The sequence below is a fragment of the Oncorhynchus gorbuscha genome, linkage group LG07, assembly GCF_021184085.1.
Source record: "Oncorhynchus gorbuscha isolate QuinsamMale2020 ecotype Even-year linkage group LG07, OgorEven_v1.0, whole genome shotgun sequence".
NCBI classification, from domain to species: domain Eukaryota; kingdom Metazoa; phylum Chordata; class Actinopteri; order Salmoniformes; family Salmonidae; genus Oncorhynchus; species Oncorhynchus gorbuscha.
Window position 1 is genome coordinate 48,151,837 of NC_060179.1, and position 22,718 is coordinate 48,174,554.

Consider the following 22,718-nt stretch of genomic DNA (forward strand, 5'->3'; position numbering starts at 1 on the left):
TTTGGTTTCACATTAGGGCATAGAAACATTATGCCTTAGCAATGGTAGAAAATTAAACAGGCATGCCCACTCCCCAGACAGGTGCATGTCTAATGGTGTCTAATGACCCAGACACACATACAGAGTGCACTTATCCTGTTGACTCCTCTGAAATAATATCATTTACTATCAATACTATCATTTGTTTTTCAATAGGACAATGACCCAACACACCTCCAGGCTGGCCTCCACAATCACCAATTGACCAATCAACCAATTGAGATGGTTTGGGTTGAGTTGGACCGCAGACTGAAGGAAAAGCAGCCAACAAGTGTTCAGCATATGTGGGAGCTCCTTCAACACTGTTGGAAAAGCATTCAAGATGAAGCTGGTTGAGAGAATGCCAAGAGTTTGCAAAGCTGTCATCTAGGCAAAGGCTGGCTATTTGAAGAATCTGAAATATAAAATATTTGTATTTGTTTCACCTTTTTGGGGGGTTCCATGTGTCATTACATTGCCTTCTTTGGGTATAGCAAGCCCCATCCCCCTCTCCCTGCCTCCTTCAACTAGGCTGCTGTGGTCAGAGAGGTCGTAAATTCCAGGAAGATCCTGCCTCATGGCCACACAGTATAGAGACAGAGTGAATTTTCAGAGAGAACAAAGAAATTTCTTCCACCTCCCAGAACTTGAGATCCGAACAACATTTATGTTCCGGAGAAGGTATAAAAGATCGGTGAAGAATCCTGCTACGAACTGGTCCGTTTGTTACATTTTGGTGAAGCTCATGGGAGACGGTGCGGCCACATTACCATAACGCTGTTTATATAATAGCCTCAGATATGAGGTTAACATCTAATTGTTGTATAAGATGAATGAGTGAGGATGATACTGTTTGTAAAATTGTGTAATGTGATTTTGGACTGTTTAATTAAGGAAGCTCCAATTCCATTTTGAGTTTGACTAATATCAGAGGACCGCCCAGGGTATCCTGGGACAGGCCCTTTTCTGCAATTCCGAATAAAACCCCAACTTTGAGAAGTTCTCACTAGACCATGTCATCCCACGTGGTTAAACTCTTAGACTATCGATACCGACAGAATAAGATATTAATTACTAGTCTGCAGCTAGGAATTCGGTATCATTGAACGAAGAACGACAACCGCCGAAACAGAAACTAACTTTTCAACAAAGGTCCCGACGACACACTGAGTGTAAATATATACACTGCTCAAAAATATAAAGGGAACACTAAAATAACACATCCTAGATCTGAATGAATGAAATATTCTTATTAAATATTTTTTTCTTTACATAGTTGAATGTGCTGAAAACAAAATCACACAAAAATTATCAATGGAAATCAAATTTATCAACCCATGGAGGTCTGGATTTGGAGTCACACTCAAAATTAAAGTGGAAGCCACACTACAGGCTGATTCAACTTTGATGTAATGTCTTTAAAACAAGTCAAAATGAAGCTCAGTAGTGTGTGTGGCCTCCACGTGCCTGTATGACCTCCCTACAACGCCTGGGCATGCTCCTTATGAGGTGGTGGTTGGTCTCCTGAGGGATCTCCTCCCAGACCTGGACTAAAGCATCCGCCAACTCCTGGACAGTCTGTGGTGGATGGAGCGAGACATGATGTCCCAGATGTGCTCAATTGGATTCAGGTCTGGGGAACGGGCAGGCCAGTCCATAGCATCAATGCCTTACTCTTGCAGGAACTGCTGACACACTCCAACCACATGAGGTCTAGCATTGTCTTGCATTAGGAGGAACCCAGGGCCAACCGCACCAGCATATGGTCTCACAAGTCTGAGGATCTCATCTTGGTACCTAATGGCAGTCAGGCTACCTCTGGCGAGCACATGGAGGGCTGTGCGGCCCCCCAAAGAAATGCCACCCAACACCATGACTGACCCACCGCCAAACCGGTCATGCTGAAGGATGTTGCAGGCAGCAGAACATTCTCCACTGCGTCTCCAGACTGTCACATGTGCTCAGTGTGAACCTGCTTTCATCTGTGAAGAGCACAGGACGCCAGTGGCGAATTTGCCAATCTTGGTGTTCTCTGGCAAATGCCAAACGTCCTGCACGGTGTTGGGCTGTAAGCACAACCCCCACCTGTGGACGTTGGGCCCTCATGGAGTCTGTTTCTGACCGTTTGAGCAGACACATGCACTTTTGTGGGCTGCTGGAGGTCATTTTGCAGGGCTCTGGCAGTGCTGCTCCTGCTCCTCCTTGCACAAAGGCAGAGGTAGCGGTCCTGCTGCTGGGTTGTTGCCCTCCACATCTCCTGATGTACTGACCTGTCTCCTGGTAGCGCCTCCATGCTCTGGACACTACGCTGACAGACACAGCAAACCTTCTTGCCACAGCTCGCATTGATGTCCCATCCTGGATGAGCTGCACTACCTGAGCCACCTGTGTGGGTTGTAGACTCCGTCTCATGCTACCACTAGAGTGAAAGCACCGCCAGCATTCAAAAGTGACCAAAACATCAGCCAGGAAGCATAGGAACTGAGAAGTGGTCTGTGGTCACCACCTGAAGAACCACTCCTTTATTGGGGGTGTCTTGCTAATTGCCTATAATTTCCACCGGTTGTCTATTCCATTTGCACAACAGCATGTGAAATGTATTGTCAATCAGTGTTGCTTCCTAAGTGGACAGTTTCTTTTCACAGAAGTGTGATTGACTTAGAGTTACATTGTGTTGTTTAAGTGTTCCCTTTTTTTTTAGCAGTGTATATTGATTGCAATTGTTCCCGAATGGGTGAGCGTTCATGTGCAAAGGATTAGCATTTAAATTGTTATAATTATCAACTTTGTCGTGTCTCATCTCAGTTGACCCACACTTCCCCTTTTATCCACCAAGCCGCGATTCCGGTTTATCCCACTAGGGAAACTCCATTATCATTTCCTTGTAACGATCTGTTTGTTTATGCATTTCTGTGAATTACTTAGTAAATAAATGATTTAAAACAATTGATGTATGGATGACTTATAGTGAAGACTGAGTTCGTGCAGATAACCAACAATTTACGGCGTTTGGAATGAGACTAACGTGAGGTAAAGTAAATAATTAATTAATTCAAAGACTAACTGATCAGATATAAAATATCTGAAAGGTTTTATTAGGAAATTATAACTTTGTAATCTGAATATTTTCCTTGGTGCCTCGACTTCCTAGTTAATTACAGTTACATGATTAATCAGTTTGATGGCGTAATACTAATTACAGAGAATCTTTCATAAAAACTAAGTCGTCAATTTAATGATAGTAAAGACACAACACGTGTGTTATTTCATAGTTTATGTCTACACTATTTTTCTACAATGTAGAAAATAGTCAAATAAAGAAAAACCCTGAAAAGTTGAAACTCATTGAACTACATTACCCTAGCAGTAGGCAAGCTGCTTATGCTGAAAAGCCTTGTTAGTGCATAGGGTAAATTAGCTTTTGGCTTTCCTGTTTTTGGGGGGGGGATTCAGACGAAAGCTAATATTTCACTTAACTTTTTTGTATTAATATGTTACAGGTTTCTAGTGATGCTTACAAAGACAATTTCCTCTGGGCTGTACATTAATTCACTTTCTTTTTGCTTTCTGTGTAAGGGACAATACAAACAAGACAATAATGAAGAGAAAGAGATTCATCTCTTTTATTCCCTGTAAACACCATATATACATATTGGATCTGGAATATTAAAAACATTTGACCATTTTACAGAAGATCATATCTACAAATGTATAATAATCACAGTTTGAATATTCAATCAAACAGAGCACATTGAACAACACCAAGACAATCAACAGAAAATACCAACATCTCGCTATAGTCAGTCATAATTTTACACTCACAACACATCTGTCCATATTGCTAATTTCACTGTTACGGGAGACAAATTTACCACTCTCTCTCTCTTTGTGGACTGGTCTCCCAGGCAAATAACATATTAATTTAACATTGCTCCAATGTTTTCATGTTGTGAGAATGTAGGCCTCGGTTGGACCACACATGGGAGTGCTTGACCCTTTTCACAATTCAAATGGTACTTTCCAGCAACTATGGTGGATGCGGAACCAGGCCAGTGCATGGCTTAGTCGTGTGAAACGGGTACTAGAGTTATGCTTCCAATGGTTTTGTTGTCATGGAGGACACATTTCTTTAACCATAAGAGTACCACATTATCCACAGTCACTACATTTGTCTTACCAAGATATCTAGTATATTTGACAATCAAATTAAACAGTAATGAAACGATTCAGGCAAATTATTTCGTGTCAAATGAACAATAATTGTTGCCTTTGTAACATAAGTTACAAAAATCATTGATTGGTGAAAGTCTTCATTGGTTGAAGATACTCTACAACGTTAATCTTTAAGCCATATCAACAGTTTGCTGATCAATGATAAACTGTTTTACCCATAGTGTATATAGCTCTGCTTCTGGGGTACTTGGGTAACTCAGTGCATAATAACGAGATGTCCGCCAGCCATTTCATTATGTTAATGTATTTATTCAGATGAATTCCTTCTTGAATATTCTATCAAGATGCTCCTGAAAAATCGATTGACTAATTTGCCCACGCTGCATGTTCTCTACGCACTGTTGCGGAGTAGAGAGCCAGGCTGGGAATCCTGTGTTTTAGGTTTGCCAAGTTGAAAGGGTGCAAAAAGAACAGTAGTGTTTCCCCTAGATTTTTTCCCCCTAGGCGGGAAGCCCTCAAACCAACAAGCCGTAAACATCAAATTACACAAATCGATCCTGTGATTGTTCAATAGCGGGGGGCCAAGTAGACTTGTTTGGGGGAGAAGGCATCCCACCTAAACAATGGTGGGAGAAACACTAAAATCCCAGAGGAGTCAAGAGGGGCCTCCTTTACACTATAGTCGAAATAGTTACACGTAGGTGACAAAAAACAAATGGGGGAAAATAACTAGAACCAAAGACTGCAGCTTAGGAGCTCGTCTTCATCTGAATTCTCCATACTTCTGTGTGTGTGTGGTGTGTTGGTTGTAGCATAGGCAGCCGTGGCTGAGGAAAAGTCACTCTTTATCATGTCCTTGGCAGAAGACAGTGTGTTGCAGGTGCATGTCAGCTCCTCTGCGAGTGGTCGGTTGTTGTGTTGTTTACACCCATCCCTGGGACCATAAGCCTCTAGCTCGGCCAGGTGACCCTCACTATGACAGCTGAAGAACATACTGGTGAAGAAGCAAATGGGGGGGGGGGGGGGGGGACTACAATGCTTTGTCCTACAAATTAATGACAGTAAAAACAAGGGAGTGTGTGAGAAAGGATGGAAACAAACAATTGAATATAAAATAATATTATAAAAGATTTCCTTCAGTGAATGGGCAAAATGAAGAACAAAAAGGAGAGAGCAAATGGACTTGATTTTAAACTAAAGAAAAGAAAAGATTAAATGCCAATCAAAACTGACAGAAATAAATAAATCACATTAAATTAACAACTAAAGACCAGCCCTAGATTATCCAGCTGAACTCATTATTATTTATACAACTTCATAGTAGGACATTTGGGGTCAAGCCAGGAGTTCTTCCTAGACATTGGTGTTTGCAGAATGTAGGCCAACTAGCGAATTGTGATGTCAATGGGAGATATGCATACAAATACAAGTTATGAATGATCATCTCAAGTATCATTTTTGCCTTAAGTGCTTTGTAGGGCTACAGTGAGAAAGGAAAGTGGAGCCTGGTGGACAAATGTCTGAAGGGTTGTGGGTTGAGTGCAGTAGTAGTCTTTAGTTACTGGTTCACAGTGAGTGTACTACTGTATGCGTTAGGGGTCACAGCGGTAATTCAAAAATATATTCAGCAAAAATATATTCAGCAAATTGGCACAAACACTTTTTTGGGAGAGTAATAAGGATTGGCATGCACACGGACCTGCATTAGCAACTGGCTTCAGAAAATGCTATCCAACATAATCCTGTCAATTCATTCATAAATAAAGCTATCCTTGGCATACCGGGAAAGTGTATTAGATTATGTGGGGGGGGAATAGTAGGGCAATCCATTGGTCAGAGGATCTGAGTACTCATCCCATTGGTGAGAAGAGTTGAGAACATGGGGGTTATCAAAAAGAACAGGCGACTGGTATTCAACATTCAAATTTCTCCTTTACACTGCGTGTGTGCATGTGTGTGCGTGTGTGTGTTCGCATGTGTGTGTCTCAGTTAAATTCTTGATGTGGCACAAGATAGTTAGTTGGTGGGGTCTTCAACATTCCCTCTTCACTTGGTCCTCTATAATTTCCTTCAGACACTGTTGTCTAGCATGCGCAACTTCCTCTGAGCAATGTCCTCCAGCTATCGTTGCTGTTTGATAAGTCGCTCAATCTCCGCCCCTAACGTCTGAAGATTTTCCTACAGAGAGATGGAGATAGAGACAGAGAGACACAGAGAGAGAGAGAGAGAGAGAGACATCAGGCAACCCATTCAACAGTGAAATATTCGGAGCTGGACTACATCGTTTCCCATTTGGAGTCCTTTGCCTTGCACATTTCTAGGTCATCAAAGTTAGAAGACTGGAGAAATTGGAAGATGAGAATGAGGACAGAGAGAGAGAGAGTACAAGACAGAGGGAACAAAATGGTGAAATAGACGCACAGAAGAAAGAACGAGAGAGAAAAACAGTGAAAAACAGAAAGATGCTTGCAGCAGGGATGGATGTGTATCGTCTTGGTGCTTTCCTCAGAGACTGATTGCCTGATCACCCAAGTAGACTAATCCTTCTACCATGGGCAATGCTCTGCTGGTCAAATAATTGGGCATCAACCTGGGTCTTCTGTGCAACTCAAAACCTCAATAACCCACTGAGCTTAAGTCTAGGAATTTGTTCTGGGAGCTAACATGGGATTTTGGGTTTCAGTCAAGGTAACTCATAATGCGATTTTAGTTCACCAAACCAGCGCTCTGTTACACAGGTACTGTATCTTACTTGTATTTATTTATTTAACTAGGCAAGTCAGTTTAAGAACACATTCTTATTTACAATGACGGCTTACCCCGGCCAAACCCTCCCCTAATCCGGAAGACGCTGGGCCAATTGTACGCCGCCCTATGGGACTCCAGATCACGCCCGGTTGTGATATCTGTGAAGCCAGCTACCATAATTAGTGGCTTTCCATAGCAATATCCCAGTGAGCAATGACCAACGCAGGACATTCATGGACGTTGTGGTTAGTGGTTGAAATTTGGTTCGTCTGCTCTGGCCTTGAATTCAACGTCTATTTTTGGTCAGGTCCGAACTGGCCTTGATTTAACCCAAACATAGACGTCAATACTGTTTTACTGTACTCTACTGAACTCTACTGTACATTTTGTGAAACAGAGGTCTATGATTGGTTCAGATTTGGTCCGGTTTATTTAATTGTCAGCCATTGTTGACATTAATGCTAATTATTGCTAGTTTGACCACCATAGGGCATCTTTGAGAAGCATTTGATAGTCGTCAATATTGGCTGTACTAGAGAATTTAAAACCCTTTTTTATAAGAACATAGTATATGGGATTTATTTGAAGAAATGTAGCGTAATTAATTGGTTAACATTATAGTGTTTCTATTCCAAGAAAAACGAAACCCTTGGTTTCCGTTAGGAAAATATGGTCCTGTACAACGTGACGGTCGGGAGTAGGTTACAGTACTAAGAGCATAACATTTCCACACCCTAATTATAGTCTAACCAAATTCCAAACAGAGATTAAGTGAAAATAAAAATCTCATTGATTTACTAAGACCAGTCCCCATGCTTGTCTCAGAGCAATATGCTTTCAAAATAAATAAGACATACACTACTTTTAACAGCACATTACTCAACACTAGTGAGACTCATGTTGCCTACGGTAGGCCTACAGCATATCTACAAATATTTTTTTCAATGTCATGACTCTCTGCCACATTACATTTAGAGGATTGGAGGATTCTAAATTAATATCTAAAGGGGCATTTTTCGTTAGGGCAAATCTGATGTGTGAGAATATCTAAGGGACTTTTATATAATTCTAAATGAAATAATAATAATTGCTTTGTTTAAAAAATAGCTATATTTTGGAGATTATTTCATTTTCAAATAACCAAAAGTGAGCGTTTGTAATCTGAATAAAGGCCAAAATTATATTTATTTCTATTTTTAGAGGGAGAGAAATCAAAAGGCCATGCCTATAAGGAAATCCCAGCCAGCCAAACCCTCCCCTAACCCAAATGATGCCCTATGGGACTCCCTATCGTTGTCGGATGTGATACAGCCTGGATTCGAACCAGGGACTGTAGTGATGCCTCATGCACTGAGATGCAGTGCCTTAGACCACTGCGCCACTCGAGAGCCATGCACAATATAACCAATATATATTGTCCTGCTAATAGCCCTTCCTAGAAACGTTGTTTGCAGAATTCCCTGCCTGCTATGCTTGTGAAAAACAAGGTTAATAACACTTTTTCACTTGTTAAAGGTTTCAATTGATTTTTTTAAAGTAAACAATTTGCATAGTTGAGTTTAACCATAATATTTGTTGTATTATTTGTTCTGTCTTTTCTGGTGGATTAAACTGAAATTGCAACCAACTTTCTATGGTTTATTTAAAAAATAATGATATTTTGGTTTCAACCGAAAGTGAGTGAAAAAAAGGCCATTTTTGAACACGAGGTGAGACAAATTTGAAAATAAAGCCAGTTTGTTATTTAGAATGGGACGTGACTTTAAGAAAGCTGAATTAATTTGAATAATATTATGGAGTTTCTATTCCATGAAAAACAAAAAATATGGCGCTGTACAACGTGACCTTTATTTAACTAGGCAAGTCTATTGTCCTGCTAATAGCCCATAATGCGGCTGTACAACGTGACTGGTCGGGAGCTCAATATAATTGAAAAGTTTATTTCTCTTAGAATAAAAACCTTACTGTAACAACAGTTTTAGTAAGTAATACTGGCGAGTAATAACACAAAAATAGGTGTATTTTTCTTGGTGTGCGTGCTGTACAGAGGAATAGCAATTCTTACGGAATTGTTCTAAATTCAATCACCTTCTTCATCCTAATCATTCAGGTCATTGAAATTAAATTTTGAAGTTGTGCACAATTATTAGTTTCTATTTGGTTTATGTCGCCCATTCATTGTCAGTTAGTGACACATTAGCGCCTTGGGACCCAAAAGCATAATCAGTGCTCTAAATCCCCCTTGCACTGGCCTGGAGCAATGAAGCAGTGACGCAGGGTACTGTACTAAACTACAAATTCCATATTAAGTTAATTATTAAGTCTCAACACTTTTAGTTGAGCAACCACTGTAAAAATGTTTCTGTAACCTTTACAGAGAATGTCATTGTAGTTGAAAGGTTCTGTTGGTTTGTGTTAGGAAACACTGCCAGTTCCAAAGCTCTTGGTTAACACAGTGGAGTAATAATACGTATTCCATACTGTAATCTTCATTTTGATCTATTATCCTTTATTCAATGTAACAACTTTTAAACGTGACAATATTTGTTGACATATAGATAGAAAAGTGAAATGATGTACGGTTGAAATTTGCCAATAGAAACAATGACCCCCCAAAAAAACATTTTCAACATCCGTAAAATACGCACGGTCAACATCCGTAAAATACGCACGTTCAACATCCGTAAAATACGCACGTTCAACATCCGTGAAAGACGCACGTTCAACATCCGTGAAAGACGCACGTTCAACATCCGTGAAAGACGCACGTTCAACATCCGTGAAAGACGCACGTTCAACATCCGTGAAAGACCTACGTTCAACATCCGTGAAAGACCTACGTTCAACATCCGTGAAAGACCTACGTTCAACATCCGTGAAAGACCTACGTTCAACATCCGTGAAAGACCTACGTTCAACATCCGTGAAAGACCTACGTTCAACATCCGTGAAAGACCTACGTTCAACATCCGTGAAAGACCTACGCTCAACATCCGTGAAAGACCTACGCTCAACATCCGTGAAAGACCTACGTTCAACATCCGTGAAAGACCTACGTTCAACATCCGTGAAAGACCTACGTTCAACATCCGTGAAAGACCTACGCTCAACATCCGTGAAAGACCTACGCTCAACATCCGTGAAAGACCTACGTTCAACATCCGTGAAAGACCTATTTTCAATGTCCGTAAAATAAGTATTTTCCACATCTGTAAAATATGTATTTTCAACATCCGTAAAACACTTATTTTAATCTTTCACTTAGAACCAAAAGTGAATGTGACATCAATGTCCATAAAATATGTATTTTGAACGTAATTTTGCTCACAAGAATGTCATTGTCCTCACACTGTACCTTGGCCAATGCCATACTATACAATGAGTCCCCAGTCCGTCATTGAAAACCATATAATAAAAAAAGATTTAAGAGGAAGAAGTAAATCATTGAAAACTTTCTAATGACTATCTTGGCCTTATTTGCCAGATCCTTGGAAATGTCAAGATCATATTGCTAGATTCAACGTATCAGAGCAGTCTCCTAAAAACCATTGCTACATTACAGCCAGTGTTTCTACTTGAATTCCCCATTTTTGCATTAAAGCCATGATAAAAAGGTTTTCAGTGTAACCTCAAACATCTAAAACCAGACAAAGTATGTAGAAAGGAGCAATATATTTTAAAAGTAATCTTTGAGTACTATCACCAAAATAAAAATTCATTGATTTTGTTATAATGTTCATGACAGCCATGACAAAATGTGTACTATTGCAGGAAATTTGCTAAAAACTGCACCGTTGGTCATGCCAACTAACTAGAATAATCCCAGTAAGCAAAACTACATTGAAATATTTTATTTTCCAGATGTTGAAGTTCATTTCAATTTAAGCTCTGAATGAAAGTTGAAAAGACGTATTTTCCAGACGTTGAAAATATTTTTTTTCCAGACGTTGACCAAAAACCAGACATGTAAACCAGCACCAAAAAAAAGACGTCCAAAAGGTGTCAGCGTCGGCCTGTGCTGACTGAGGTATAGCCTACAGTGTGGCCTGAAGTTACATTTTAGGAATGCCCATTTATGAGGTAGGCCTACCGTTTGTAAAAAAAAATTTTTTTAAAAGACAGCTGGTCTGGACAGGACCAGAAACAGACATCCAAAAGGCGTTGGCGTTGGTCCATGCTTACTGGGGTATAGCCTACCATGTCGGCCCGCTATGAAATTTTATGAACGCCCATATATGTGGTAGGCCCACTGTTTGTAAAACAGTCGGTTGTATTGGCTTTATTAGTCCTGATTCCTATGACTACTCAATTTGGGTATTTAAGATCTGAATGAGAGAGTGAGAGAGTGTGTTCGGGGGACCCACCTTGAGTGTGATGTTCTTGAGCAGCGTGTCCTCCAGCACGGCCTGCAGCTTCCTGTTGATCTCCAGCGAGAGGTCAAGGGTCAGGCCGCTGTCAGCCGGGTGGGAGGTGTATAGGGAGGCCATAATGCCCCCCCGCCTGCCAAATTGGGCTTTGTTAAAGTCTGAGGCCTCTGAAGAGAGGGCGCCCGACTCCTCTCTCAGCACATAGCTCTGGATGATCCTGTAGGGGGCAGAGAAACAATAGTCCAGTCAGTTGCGCACATTAGACTACCATTTCAGGTGACTGCCATCCACACTCAATACCCACAGGGCTGCCATTTTAAACTGTTGGGCACATTCAATCAGAGCCCTAATGGCAATAGTTGTGCACATAAGAGTTCATTAAGCAGGTCACCACAGGAGATAGTGTTGCCAAGACCCTATTAATCAAAATCACACATCTAATCAGTATGTGTGTGTGTGCGTGCGTGCGTGCATGCATGCATGCATGCGTGTGTAGGCTATAATGCTTCAATGTTTCACTTGTTCATTTTCTTAGTATCACCTCCAAATCATAGTCTATAAACAAGCTACAATGATCAACAATAAATGCAACTTAAAATATTTCAGAAATCAGTCAATTGAAATAAATTCATTAGGCCCTAATCTGTGGATTTCGCATGACGATGAATACAGATATGCATCGGTTGGTCACAGATACCTATAAAAATAAGGTAGGGGGGCCTCCCGAGTGGCACAGCGGTCTATGATAGCTAAAGTATAATAGCTAAAGAAATGGAGAAAACGCATGTCTCCAGATTACATCTTCAAACTAAGGGCAACTGTGGCATGGCATTCGTGACAGGGAGACGCGTCCATCATGCATGAGGATGTATACGGTTAAGATGTAGCTAGCTAACGCTAGTCTCTTTTCAGATATTACACATTTCTAATTTTGACAGAAAATGGTTTCATTTCAAGCTAAAGTGTACTGTTAGCTAGCTAGCTAACATTAGCTGACTGGCTCCCTAGCTGACGCTATTATTTATATCCCAGAGCTGTTTGCTTTGCTAGTTAGAGCCTAATGTTAGCTCCCAGCAGATTCATGCAGGGTAGCAATGACATGATTTGGCACTATGTTCATTGTTGTTTAACTACCTAACGTTAGCTGGCCTGCTCATTAGCTAACGTTACGTGACATGTGTGATCTTAGAAGTTGTTTACATAGCTAGGTTCATTGTTTCCCTAGCTAGCTAGCTACACATCTATCTAGCTAGCTACAAGTATTACAACATCCGGTGAATATGGCCGGTGTCAGTAAATGTTGGCAAAAAAGCGTAATGAAATTGTTACCAGCAGAGCTGGTTAGGATGTTTTCATGTTGTACAGAGGTAAACAAATAATTGGCCAGAGTGTGCGCTCTGAACGCTCCGAGAGCAAAACAAGATGGGTGGGGCTAAAGCTTAAGAAGGTGTAAATGATGCTGAATGGGTGTAGACAAATTAGAGCTCTTCACTAGATACTAAAACAGTTAGTCAACAGCAAAATTGACAGAAAATTGTGTCCCTAAAAAAACGATTGCATAACCCTAACTCTTTTCTCCAGCTATCACTCAATAGTCTGGCTGCTGATAAAGTATTTAATGTGATTAAACATGGTAAGGAGTAGCGTGTCCCCCTAGCTTGTGATGTGTTCCATACTGTCTGTTTGGCTTTGGAGGCTGGCATGAATATGGATATGCCATCGTTAGTGATCGACACTCACGCACCATGGACCGAGCAGCTATAAATATCCGATAGTCTTGTCTGTCAGAAGAGGGGATGGACAAGTGTATGTGTGTTTGTGAGAGAGAGAGAGCGAACGAGTGAAATGCTTACTGGCTGACAAAACATTGATAAAGAGATGACGTGCCAATCCCCTGCCAAAAATCACTCAAACACAAGAATCCAGAAGCCTTCAAGAATCCACCAAGCACTCTAAAAAGGAATGACGTCATGTGACACCACCTGACTCTGTGACGGTGTCAGCAAATCAAAGCAGAGTTTGTAAGAGCAGAGTGAGTTAGCAGAGGCTAAAGCCAGGTTAAGGCTATATTAAAGTTATTAGCTCCCATGGTAGAGACTCTGCTCGTCATTAGCATACACTTTGGTTAGACCTCTGCTAACCCTTACATTAGCATTAGTTTGCTGAATTTTCTAACCATTAACATCATGTTTTGCTATGTTTCTGCTTGCCATTAGCTTCCTATTTGACTAAGTCTTCATGTTTTTCTAGACTGCTTGTATTACCTGTTATAGCCATACTTTCCCAAGCATCTAGTGTGGCAAAACACAAACCATACCAACAAAAACAAATCAAATCCAGTGGCAAGCCAAAACCTGCCAGTAAAACAAATCCTTATCCGTCTCCAACATCTCTCTTTTGCCGCAAGGAGAAAAAGTCAAAATAAGGGAATTGAACTCAAAACCATCGGAGTTGTACATGTGTGCTTTATGCTGGGAGTGTTAACACTTCTCTCACTCACTTTGTCTTCTTGCGGATCTCCTCCACCAGCTGCTTGATGTGGTCCTCCATGAACTCTATCTTCTCCTGCTTGCGGGCGTGGGACTTCTGCAGACGCACAATACGCTCCACAAGCACGGCCTTGTCCACCTCGGGGTAGGTGTCCACCACCGTCGGGCCCGACTGGCTCTCCAGTGAGCGCTCCTCCATGCTGCTGCCGCCGTGCCGCGCATTCAGAGAGCCTGGAAAACATAACATAAATTCATTGTCTATCGAAACGTTTTCCTATCTTAAATTCCCAACCCCATGCACACACACACACACACACACGAAAGGCTGGAACGGCACAGGCTCAGCCACAGAGGAGCGTCCGTGCAGCAGGTTAGTTAAGTGCCTCAAGGGCACAAACATAGAAATCTAATTATTTTTCAGTAGGTGGCACCAGAGATTCTGATGCCAGCTACACTCTGGTTGCCGGCTCATTCCCCCAGATGTACCAAATCGGCCCTGGGATTTGAACGAGAAGGATGTGGGAGAACATAGGACTTCTGTAGATTCCGTCTGCAGCAGTGCACCAACCCTGGTTTGTTCCAGCCTAGCACTAACACACCTGATTCAACTCATCCTGGTCTGCATTGAGGATTGTTTGATTGTGTTAGCGAAGGGCTGGAACAAAAGCACATCCTGCAATTCTTCAGGTCTGGAGTTATTAGTACTAGCCCTACTCCTCACGCCCTCATCTCCTTCTTAAAACCCATTGGATGAGAAAGCCAGAGGTCCTTCCCCTCTGACCTTTCCTTCCAATGGGCTGTGAGAAAGCAATGAGGAAAGAGGACTTGAGGAGAATGCAATTGAGATCTTCCCTAGCACACGCTAGCTAGCTGTTCATTATAACAATGTTTTCTTATTTATACCTTATGTGCATTACAGTATAATATTTATATGCAATACAAAATGTATCGGCTATATACAGTGAGGAATATACAATGATACAACGACTATAAGGTTAAAGTGCAGACTGTGAGGGAATTTCCATCCATATCGCATGAAGCGTTTAGAAATTACAGCACTTTTTGATTATTTACCAATGAATGGTAAATGTGTTGTGTCATTACTAACAATTCATTAAGAATTATCTGTAGTCATAGCAGCATCTACTTTAATGTAGTGTTTATAGAAACATATGATATTGTAATTTACAATAACAGTGACTCCAAAATGACAAAATGAAGCAATTAGGCACCTCAGGGATTTGTGGTACATGGCAAATATATCACGGCTAAGGGCTGTTTTTATACACGACGCAACGTGGAGTGCCTGGATACAGCTTTCGGCCAGTAACCGAAAGATGGCTGGATCGAATCCCAAACGCTGACAAAGTAAAAATCTGTCGTTCTGTCTCTGAACAAGGCAGTTAACACACTGTTCCCCGGTAGGCCGTCATTGTAAATAAGAATTGGTTCTTAACTGACTTGCCTAGTTAAATAAAGGTTAAATAAAATAAATATACCACAAACCCCCCAAGGTGCCTTATTAACTGGTTACCAACGTAAATAGAGCAGTAAAAATACATGTTTTGTCATACACGTGGTATACAGTCTGATATACCACCGCTGTCAAACAATCATAATTCAGGCTTCGAACCACCCAGTTTATAATACATTATTTACTATAAATTTCGATTGGGCACAAAATAATCTGAAACTACCAAAACAAACGGCAAATGCGTCCAACAAGTTAGTTGCAAATGCAAGGAATATAGGACCAAATAGAAAACTTTATCCTACTTTAATACACATAAGTGAATTTTCCCAAATACTTTTGGTGCCATAAATATGTACAAAAATTGCTCTGATTTCTAAACAGTTCACCCGATATGCATGAAAATACACGATAAAACTGACAGTCTGTAGTAACCGTCCAGTCACGGTAATTAGGCTTCTTCAAGCTCTGATGCGGCTGATAGCCTTCCAAACTTGCTAACTACCTGGTACTCAGCACTCGATTGTCCCTCTAATCACTCTGACATCAATAAAAATTTAATCTAACACTTCTACAGGCTATGGAATTGCGTGAGAAAACAGTGATGGCCTCTATTACAGTAAAAACAGGAGGATCCCACCAGCTACAGTGGGGAGAACAAGTATTTGATACACTGCCGGTTTTGCAGGTTTCCCTACCCACAAAGCATGTAGAGGTCTGTAATTTTTCAACTGTGAGAGACAGAATCTAAAACAAAAATCCAGAAAATCACATTGTATGACTTAAGTAATTAATTTGCATTTTATTGCATGACGTAAGTATTTGATACATCAGAAAAGCAGAACTTAATATTTGGTACAGAAGCCTTTGTTTGCAATTACAGAGATCAAACGTTTCCTGTAGTTCATGAGCAGGTTTACACACACACTGCATTAGGGATTTGGCCAACTCCTCCATTCAGACCTTCTCCAGATCCTTCAAGTTTCGGGGCTGTCGCTGGGCAATACAGACTTTCAGCTCCCCCCAAAGATGTTCTATTGGGTTCAGGTCTGGAGACTGGCTAGGCCACTCCAGCACCTTGTGATGCTTCTTACGGAGCCACTCCTTAGTTGCCTTGGCTGTGTGTTTCAGATCGTTGTCATGCTGGAAGACCAGGCCACGACCCATCTTCAATGCTCTTACTGAGGGAAGGAGGTTGTTGGCCAAGATCTCGCGATACATGGCCCCATCCATCCTCCCCTCAATACGGTGCAGCTGTCCTGTCCCCTTTGCAGAAAAGCATCCCCAAAGAATTATGTTTTCATCTCCATGCTTCACGGTTGGGATGATGTTCTTGGGGTTGTACTCATCCTTCTTCTTCCTCCAAACACGGCGAGTGGAGTTTAGACCAAAAAGCTCTATATTTTGGCTCATCAGACCACATGACCTTCTCCCATTCCTCCTCTGGATCATCCAGATGGTCATTGGCAAACTTCAGACGGGCCTGGACATGCGCTGGATTGAGCAGGGGGACCTTGCGTGCGCTGCAGGATTTTAATCCATGACGGCGTAGTGTGTTACTAATGGTTTTCTTTGAGACTGTGGTCCCAGCTCTCTTCAGGTCATTGACCAGGTCTTGCCATGTAGTTCTGGGCTGATCCCCCACCTTCCTCATGATCATTGATGCCCCACGAGGTGAGATCTTGCATGGAGCCCCAGACTGAGGGTGATTGAACTTCTTCCATTTTCTAATAATTGCGCCAACAGTTGTTGCCTTCTCACCAAGTTGCTTGCCTATTGTCCTGTGGCCCATCCCAGCCTTGTGCAGGTCTACAATTTTCTCCCTGATGTCCTTACACAGCTCTCTGGTCTTGGCCATTGTGGAGATGTTGGAATCTGTTTGATTGAGTGTGGGGACAGGTTTCTTTTATACAGGTAACGAGTTCAAACAGGTGCAGTTAATTCAGGTAATGAGTGGAGAACAGGAGGACTTCTTAAAGGAAAACTAACAAGTCTGTGAGAGACTGAATTCTTACTGGTTGGTAGGTGATCAAATACTTATGTCATGCAAATTAATTACTTAAAAATCATACCATGTGATTTTCTGGATTTTTGTTTTAGATTCCGTCTCTCACAGTTGAAGTGTACCTATGATAAAAATTAGACCTCTATATGCTTTGCAAGTAGGAAAACCTGCAAAATCGGCAGTGTATCAAATACTTGTTCTCCCCCCTGTATCTATAGGCTAGGTCTACTTTATTGATCTCTCAACGTTCCTAATATTAAGCACATTGCTTATATTTACAACAGGAGTATATAGCCTACCTGGCTGGCATGAAAATGACATGGGGAAAAGCATCCTCCATTCGCTATTTAAGTGTATAGATGAAATGTATTTTCCCCCCATGTGCATGATAATGGTCCATTCAAAATCAAAACAAATTTCACACATATTATTTAGTATATGTAAAGACAAGATTAAATCAAGAATAGTTTGATGAGTGACAATATTAGTCTATCACTTATTAATTATATATTATCACTTGTGAATGATGACCAGCACTTTTTCTAATCATAGTCGCACACATCATGTAGCCTAGCCCATAGGCCTATATGTTTGGATAAGGTTTATATCACAACTAAAGTGGCCAAATAATTTGTTAAAATTAAGCCTCATTAAACCGCTTTACAAGGGGCGTAGAGCCTAACTGGCATATATAAGCAGCGTGTGACATTCAAGTTTGGGGAAGATAATTTTCACCATAAAAATGCACATTTATAATAAACGCATTACATGAATAATCACATTTGTGGTCACTTTTGATAATGGTGTTTTCCGCTAATGGAAGATTCACGCTTATAGCCTACTGATGTGTGTGTAGAAATAGCCAAATAGTTTATCATCATTTTAAGCTAAACATTCTGATCTGTTGCGTCATTGCGTAAAAAAGATGTACTGATGCTAGTGGTTGAATTAATTTGGGATCTACCACATCCCACAACTGTTCCAAACTATATTTGGAATATTTATTTTAATTGTATTTATTCGCACAGAATAGGTAAACTTTTGTACTATGGGGGAGAGTATATTGACATAGGCTAGTGCTTTTGCTGTTCGTTAGGCTTAGTCATCTTGTTGGCTGACGAAAAGTAAATGTGGACTTTTCCCAATATCTCCAATATGCACCTCGGAATTGGGTAAGGACGTGCGTAGTTGCGTCCTTGATGTATCGGTCTTGTGAGTGAGAGGTGCAGCACTCAGGAAGAAGGGAATTATAATTATTATATTTAGCCCAAGGGCACAAAGACCACTGGCCCCAAAAGCCATGGATTTTTTTTAGGGGGCATTAGGGCCACACAAAGGGGATGCCAAATTATGAATGAGAGACTGATGTTGTGTTGTGTGGAAGCCAGGAGAGGATAAATGCGTTTATGCTCATTAATGGTCAATTACCGAGAGCTTGACAATCACCGGCTGACAACATTTAGTGACCGCCACATCCTTATCTGCAGTTTAACTTCATAGTCATTGTATCATTAAAAATCTGCTGGAGTACAAAGCCAAGATACAAACAAATGTGTCACTGTCTAAATACTTTTGGACCTCACTGTATTTCAATTGTAAATGGCATGTGCTGATGACTGAAAATGTTTATGCATGAAAATGCTTTTCCTACACCCAAACAAGGGCACTGCGTTCATCCACCTCTGGCCTGCTCGCCTCCCTACCACTGAGGAAGTACAGCTCCCGCTCAGCCCAGTCAAAACTGTTCGCTGCCCTGGCCCCCCCAATGGTGGAACAAACTCCCTCACGACGCCAGGACAGCGGAGTCAATCACCACCTTCCGGAGACACCTGAAACCCCACCTCTTTAAGGAATACCTAGGATAGGTTAAGTAATCCCTCTCACCCCACCCCCCCTAAGTTTTAGATGCACTATTGTAAGTGACTGTCCCACTGGATGTCATAAGGTGAATGCACCAATTTGTAAGTCGCTCTGGATAAGAGCGTCTGCTAAATGACTTAAATGTAAAATGTAAATGTAATGTCACACACTTGCAGAGCAAAAAAAAACTTAATACACCAGCTGCGTCAGAGAACCGCGAATCAAACCATACCTGAGAAAACTGACGAGCTGGGTAACAAATGTATTGATGATTCAGAGGTCAATTCATGCTTTTTGTAACTTTTACTCACAATTATACACTTCAGAATCTGCTGGTAATCCTACCTTACTCGACACCTTCTTTGAGAACTTAGTTATTCCTACAGTTGAACCTGAGATAGCTGCTGAATTAGAAAAACAGTTCTCTGTAGAATATTGTTTTAGCAATTAAATCTATGCAGTGTGGCAAATCCCCTGGACCCGATGGAATTCCAGAAAAAATATATCAAAAAAATTATCAGATCAACTCTCTCTTCTCTTGCTTTGCGTATTTGAGGAATCATTCTCCTCAAACTCTTTACCCTCAACAATGAGACAAGCATGTATCTCAATTATTCTGAAAAAGGGGGAAAAAACTTGAATGTGGTTCATATAGCCCAATTTCTTTACTGAATTGCGATGTAAGGATACTTTCTAAGATGATTGCCTGCTGTTTTGAGTCAGTCATTCTATTTTTCAAAATTAGACATCTTTACAATATACGTTATAATCTCTCTTCATCTGACAGAGATATTGTTATCACTTGATGCAGAGAAGACCTTTGATCGGGAGGAGTGGGATTATCTATTTTATACTCTCAAACTATTTGGATTCGGTCCCAATTTTATGTCCTGGTTCAAAGTCCTTCACTCTTCCCCTACAGCTGCAGTGCGCACAAATAATGACCTTCCTAGTTTCCAACGTGGACCAAGACAGGGGTGTCTTCTATCCCCTCAGCTGTTTCCTTCTGCCATGCAAACTTCTTTTAGACATGTGACGACACAGACATGTAAATATTTGTGAATTTGGGTCACACACAATTTCAAAAGATCTCTACAAAGCCAATTTCCTTCCCTTGATACTCCGCCTGAAACAGAATCTTGAACAATTTACTTTCTTTGGGTGGAAGAATTAGTACTGTTAAAATGAATATATTACATAAATTGTAATACTTATTTCAATGTATTCCTATCTCCATAGATAAACTGATATCTGCTTTTATCTGGAACAAGAAAAACCCTTGGATACGTAAGAGCGTATTACAGAGATCTCGTCCCCAGGGTGGTCAAGCACTTCCAAACTTCCAATATTATTACTGGGCAGCTAATATAAGAATCATTCTATATCGGATGACAGAAATCCCTGTTACAGGCCCAAAATGGATGACGTTGGAGATCTCATCCTGTGGCCCCACCGCCTTAGCAGTCTTCCTCTGCTCAAAACTTGCATTACTAGTTTCCAAATACACTAAAAACCCTATCGTTAAAAATTCTCTAAAAATATGGAAACAGTTCAGGCCATCGTTTGGTCACAGTGAATTTTCAACTTCTGCCCCAGTATTAAAGAACCATACATTCTCTCCATCATTAATAGACCGGGTGTTTCATATCTGGTCTGAAAAAGGGATCTTCTCACTGAACGGCGGTTCTCTAAGATACTGGAGAGTCCTATAGAACCTTCTGCCTTTATTAAATTATTCGGAGTGTCACCACAGGAGGCCCCTCAACAGTTCTATGGGCAACATGCTGGCATTTACTACTCTTCTAGCTAGATGTTTTCTTCTATTTTAGTGGCAGGATTGTTTTCCTACTTTTAACCATTGGATAAAAAAGTAGCTTTGCAACATCTCAAGCTAGAGAAAATTCACAACTCTATTAGGGGTTACTATCCTTTGTAGAAAACATGGACCCAGGTAATTTCACAACTCCATAAACAACCCAAATTGGAATTGGTATAATTATTTTGACTACTTTTAAATACTTTTTTTGGGGATAAAGAGTTAGTTGGTGAGGTATTTTATGAATATTAAAGCAAATGTAAATAGTTTTGTTTTGTATTTATTATGGATCCCCATTAGCTGCTGCTTTGGCAGCACGTTACAATACATTTCACTACACATTAAATGTGCGCCCTCAGGCCACTACTCTACCAACACATTTCTATAACACAAAATCCATGTGTAGATGTGTCCTAGAGATGAACGTACTTTGGTGCAAAAAGTGCAAATAAATCCCAGAACAGCAGCAAAGGACCTTGTGAAGATGCTGGAGGAAACGGGTACAAAAGTATCTAAATCCACAGTAAAACGAGTTCTATATCGACATGACTTGAAAGGCCACTCAGCAAGGAAGAAGCCACTGCTCCAAAACCGCCATATAAAAAGCCAGAATACGGTTTGCAACTGCACATGGTGACAAAGATCATACTTTTTGGAGAAATGTCCTCTGATCTGATGAAACAAAAATAGAGCTGCTTGGCCATAATGACCATTGTTATGTTTGGATGAAAAAGGGGGAAGCTTGCAAGCTGAAGAACACCATTACAACCGTGAAGCACAGGGGTGGCAGCATCATGTTGTGGGGGTGCTTTGCTGCAGGAGGGACTGGTGCACTTCACAAAATAGATGGCATCATGGGGTAGGAAAATCATGTGGATATATTGAAGAAACTTCTCAAGACATCAGTCAGGAAGTTAAAGCTTGGTCGCAAATTGGTCTTCCAAATGGACAATGATCACAAGCATACTTCCAAAGTTGTGGCAAAATGGCTTAAGGACAACAAATTCAAAGTATTGGAGCTGCCATCACAAAGCCCTGACCTCAATCCTATAGAAAATGTGTGGGCAGAACTGAAAAAGTGTGTGTGAGCAAGTAGGCCTACAAACCTGTCTCAGTTACACCAGCTCTGTCAGGAGAAATGGGCAAAATTCACCCAACTTATTGTGAGAAGCTTGTGGAAGGCTACCCAAAACATCAGACCAAGTTAAACAATTTAAAGGCAATGATACCAAAAACTAATTGAGTGCATGTAAACATCTGACCCACTGGGAATGTAATGAAAGAAATAAAAGCTGAAATAAATCACTCTACTCTTATTCTGACATTTCACATCCTTGAAATAAAGTGGAGATCCTAACTGACCTAAGACAGGGTATTTTTACTGGGATTAAATGTCAGGAATTGTGAAAAACTGAGTTTACAGGTGTATGTAAACTTCTGACTTCAACTGTAGATGGTAAAACAGAAGGGTGCCTAAGTTGGACCCTCGTGGGATGCCGATGTTTCAGTAAAGAGAGTCCAACTGAGTGTCCCCCAGATGAACCCTTTGACTTCGGTTTGTCATCCAATTAGTGGCTTCAGTGGACACATTAAGGGAGGATAGTTTGGATAGGACCTCATGATTCACACTATCAAAGGCCTTTTTAAGATCCAAAAAGACTGTGCCCACTTCACCACCTATGTCCAGTTTAGATTTAATGCACTCCAGAAAATAGCAATTGGCTGTTTGTGTAGAATGGGTAGTTCTGAACCATTTGATGTATGGAGTTGC

At 40.9% G+C, this 22,718-nt stretch overlaps 1 protein-coding gene across 2 annotated transcripts in view; it reads right to left on the reverse strand.

Moving 5' to 3' along the window:
- Positions 1-3,617: 3,617 nt before the first annotated feature.
- The window catches only part of ccdc186 (coiled-coil domain-containing protein 186), a 117,079-nt gene continuing 97,978 nt past the window's right edge, over positions 3,618-22,718 (reverse strand). For both annotated transcript variants that reach the window (XM_046356517.1, XM_046356516.1), the window contains 3 exons: positions 13,807-14,026; positions 11,304-11,523; positions 3,618-6,369 (listed from right to left, as the gene is read on the reverse strand). In XM_046356517.1, the coding sequence (XP_046212473.1) occupies positions 6,313-6,369; positions 11,304-11,523; positions 13,807-14,026 (497 nt within the window). In that variant the 3' untranslated portion in view covers positions 3,618-6,312. The remainder of the gene's footprint in view (positions 6,370-11,303; positions 11,524-13,806; positions 14,027-22,718) is intronic.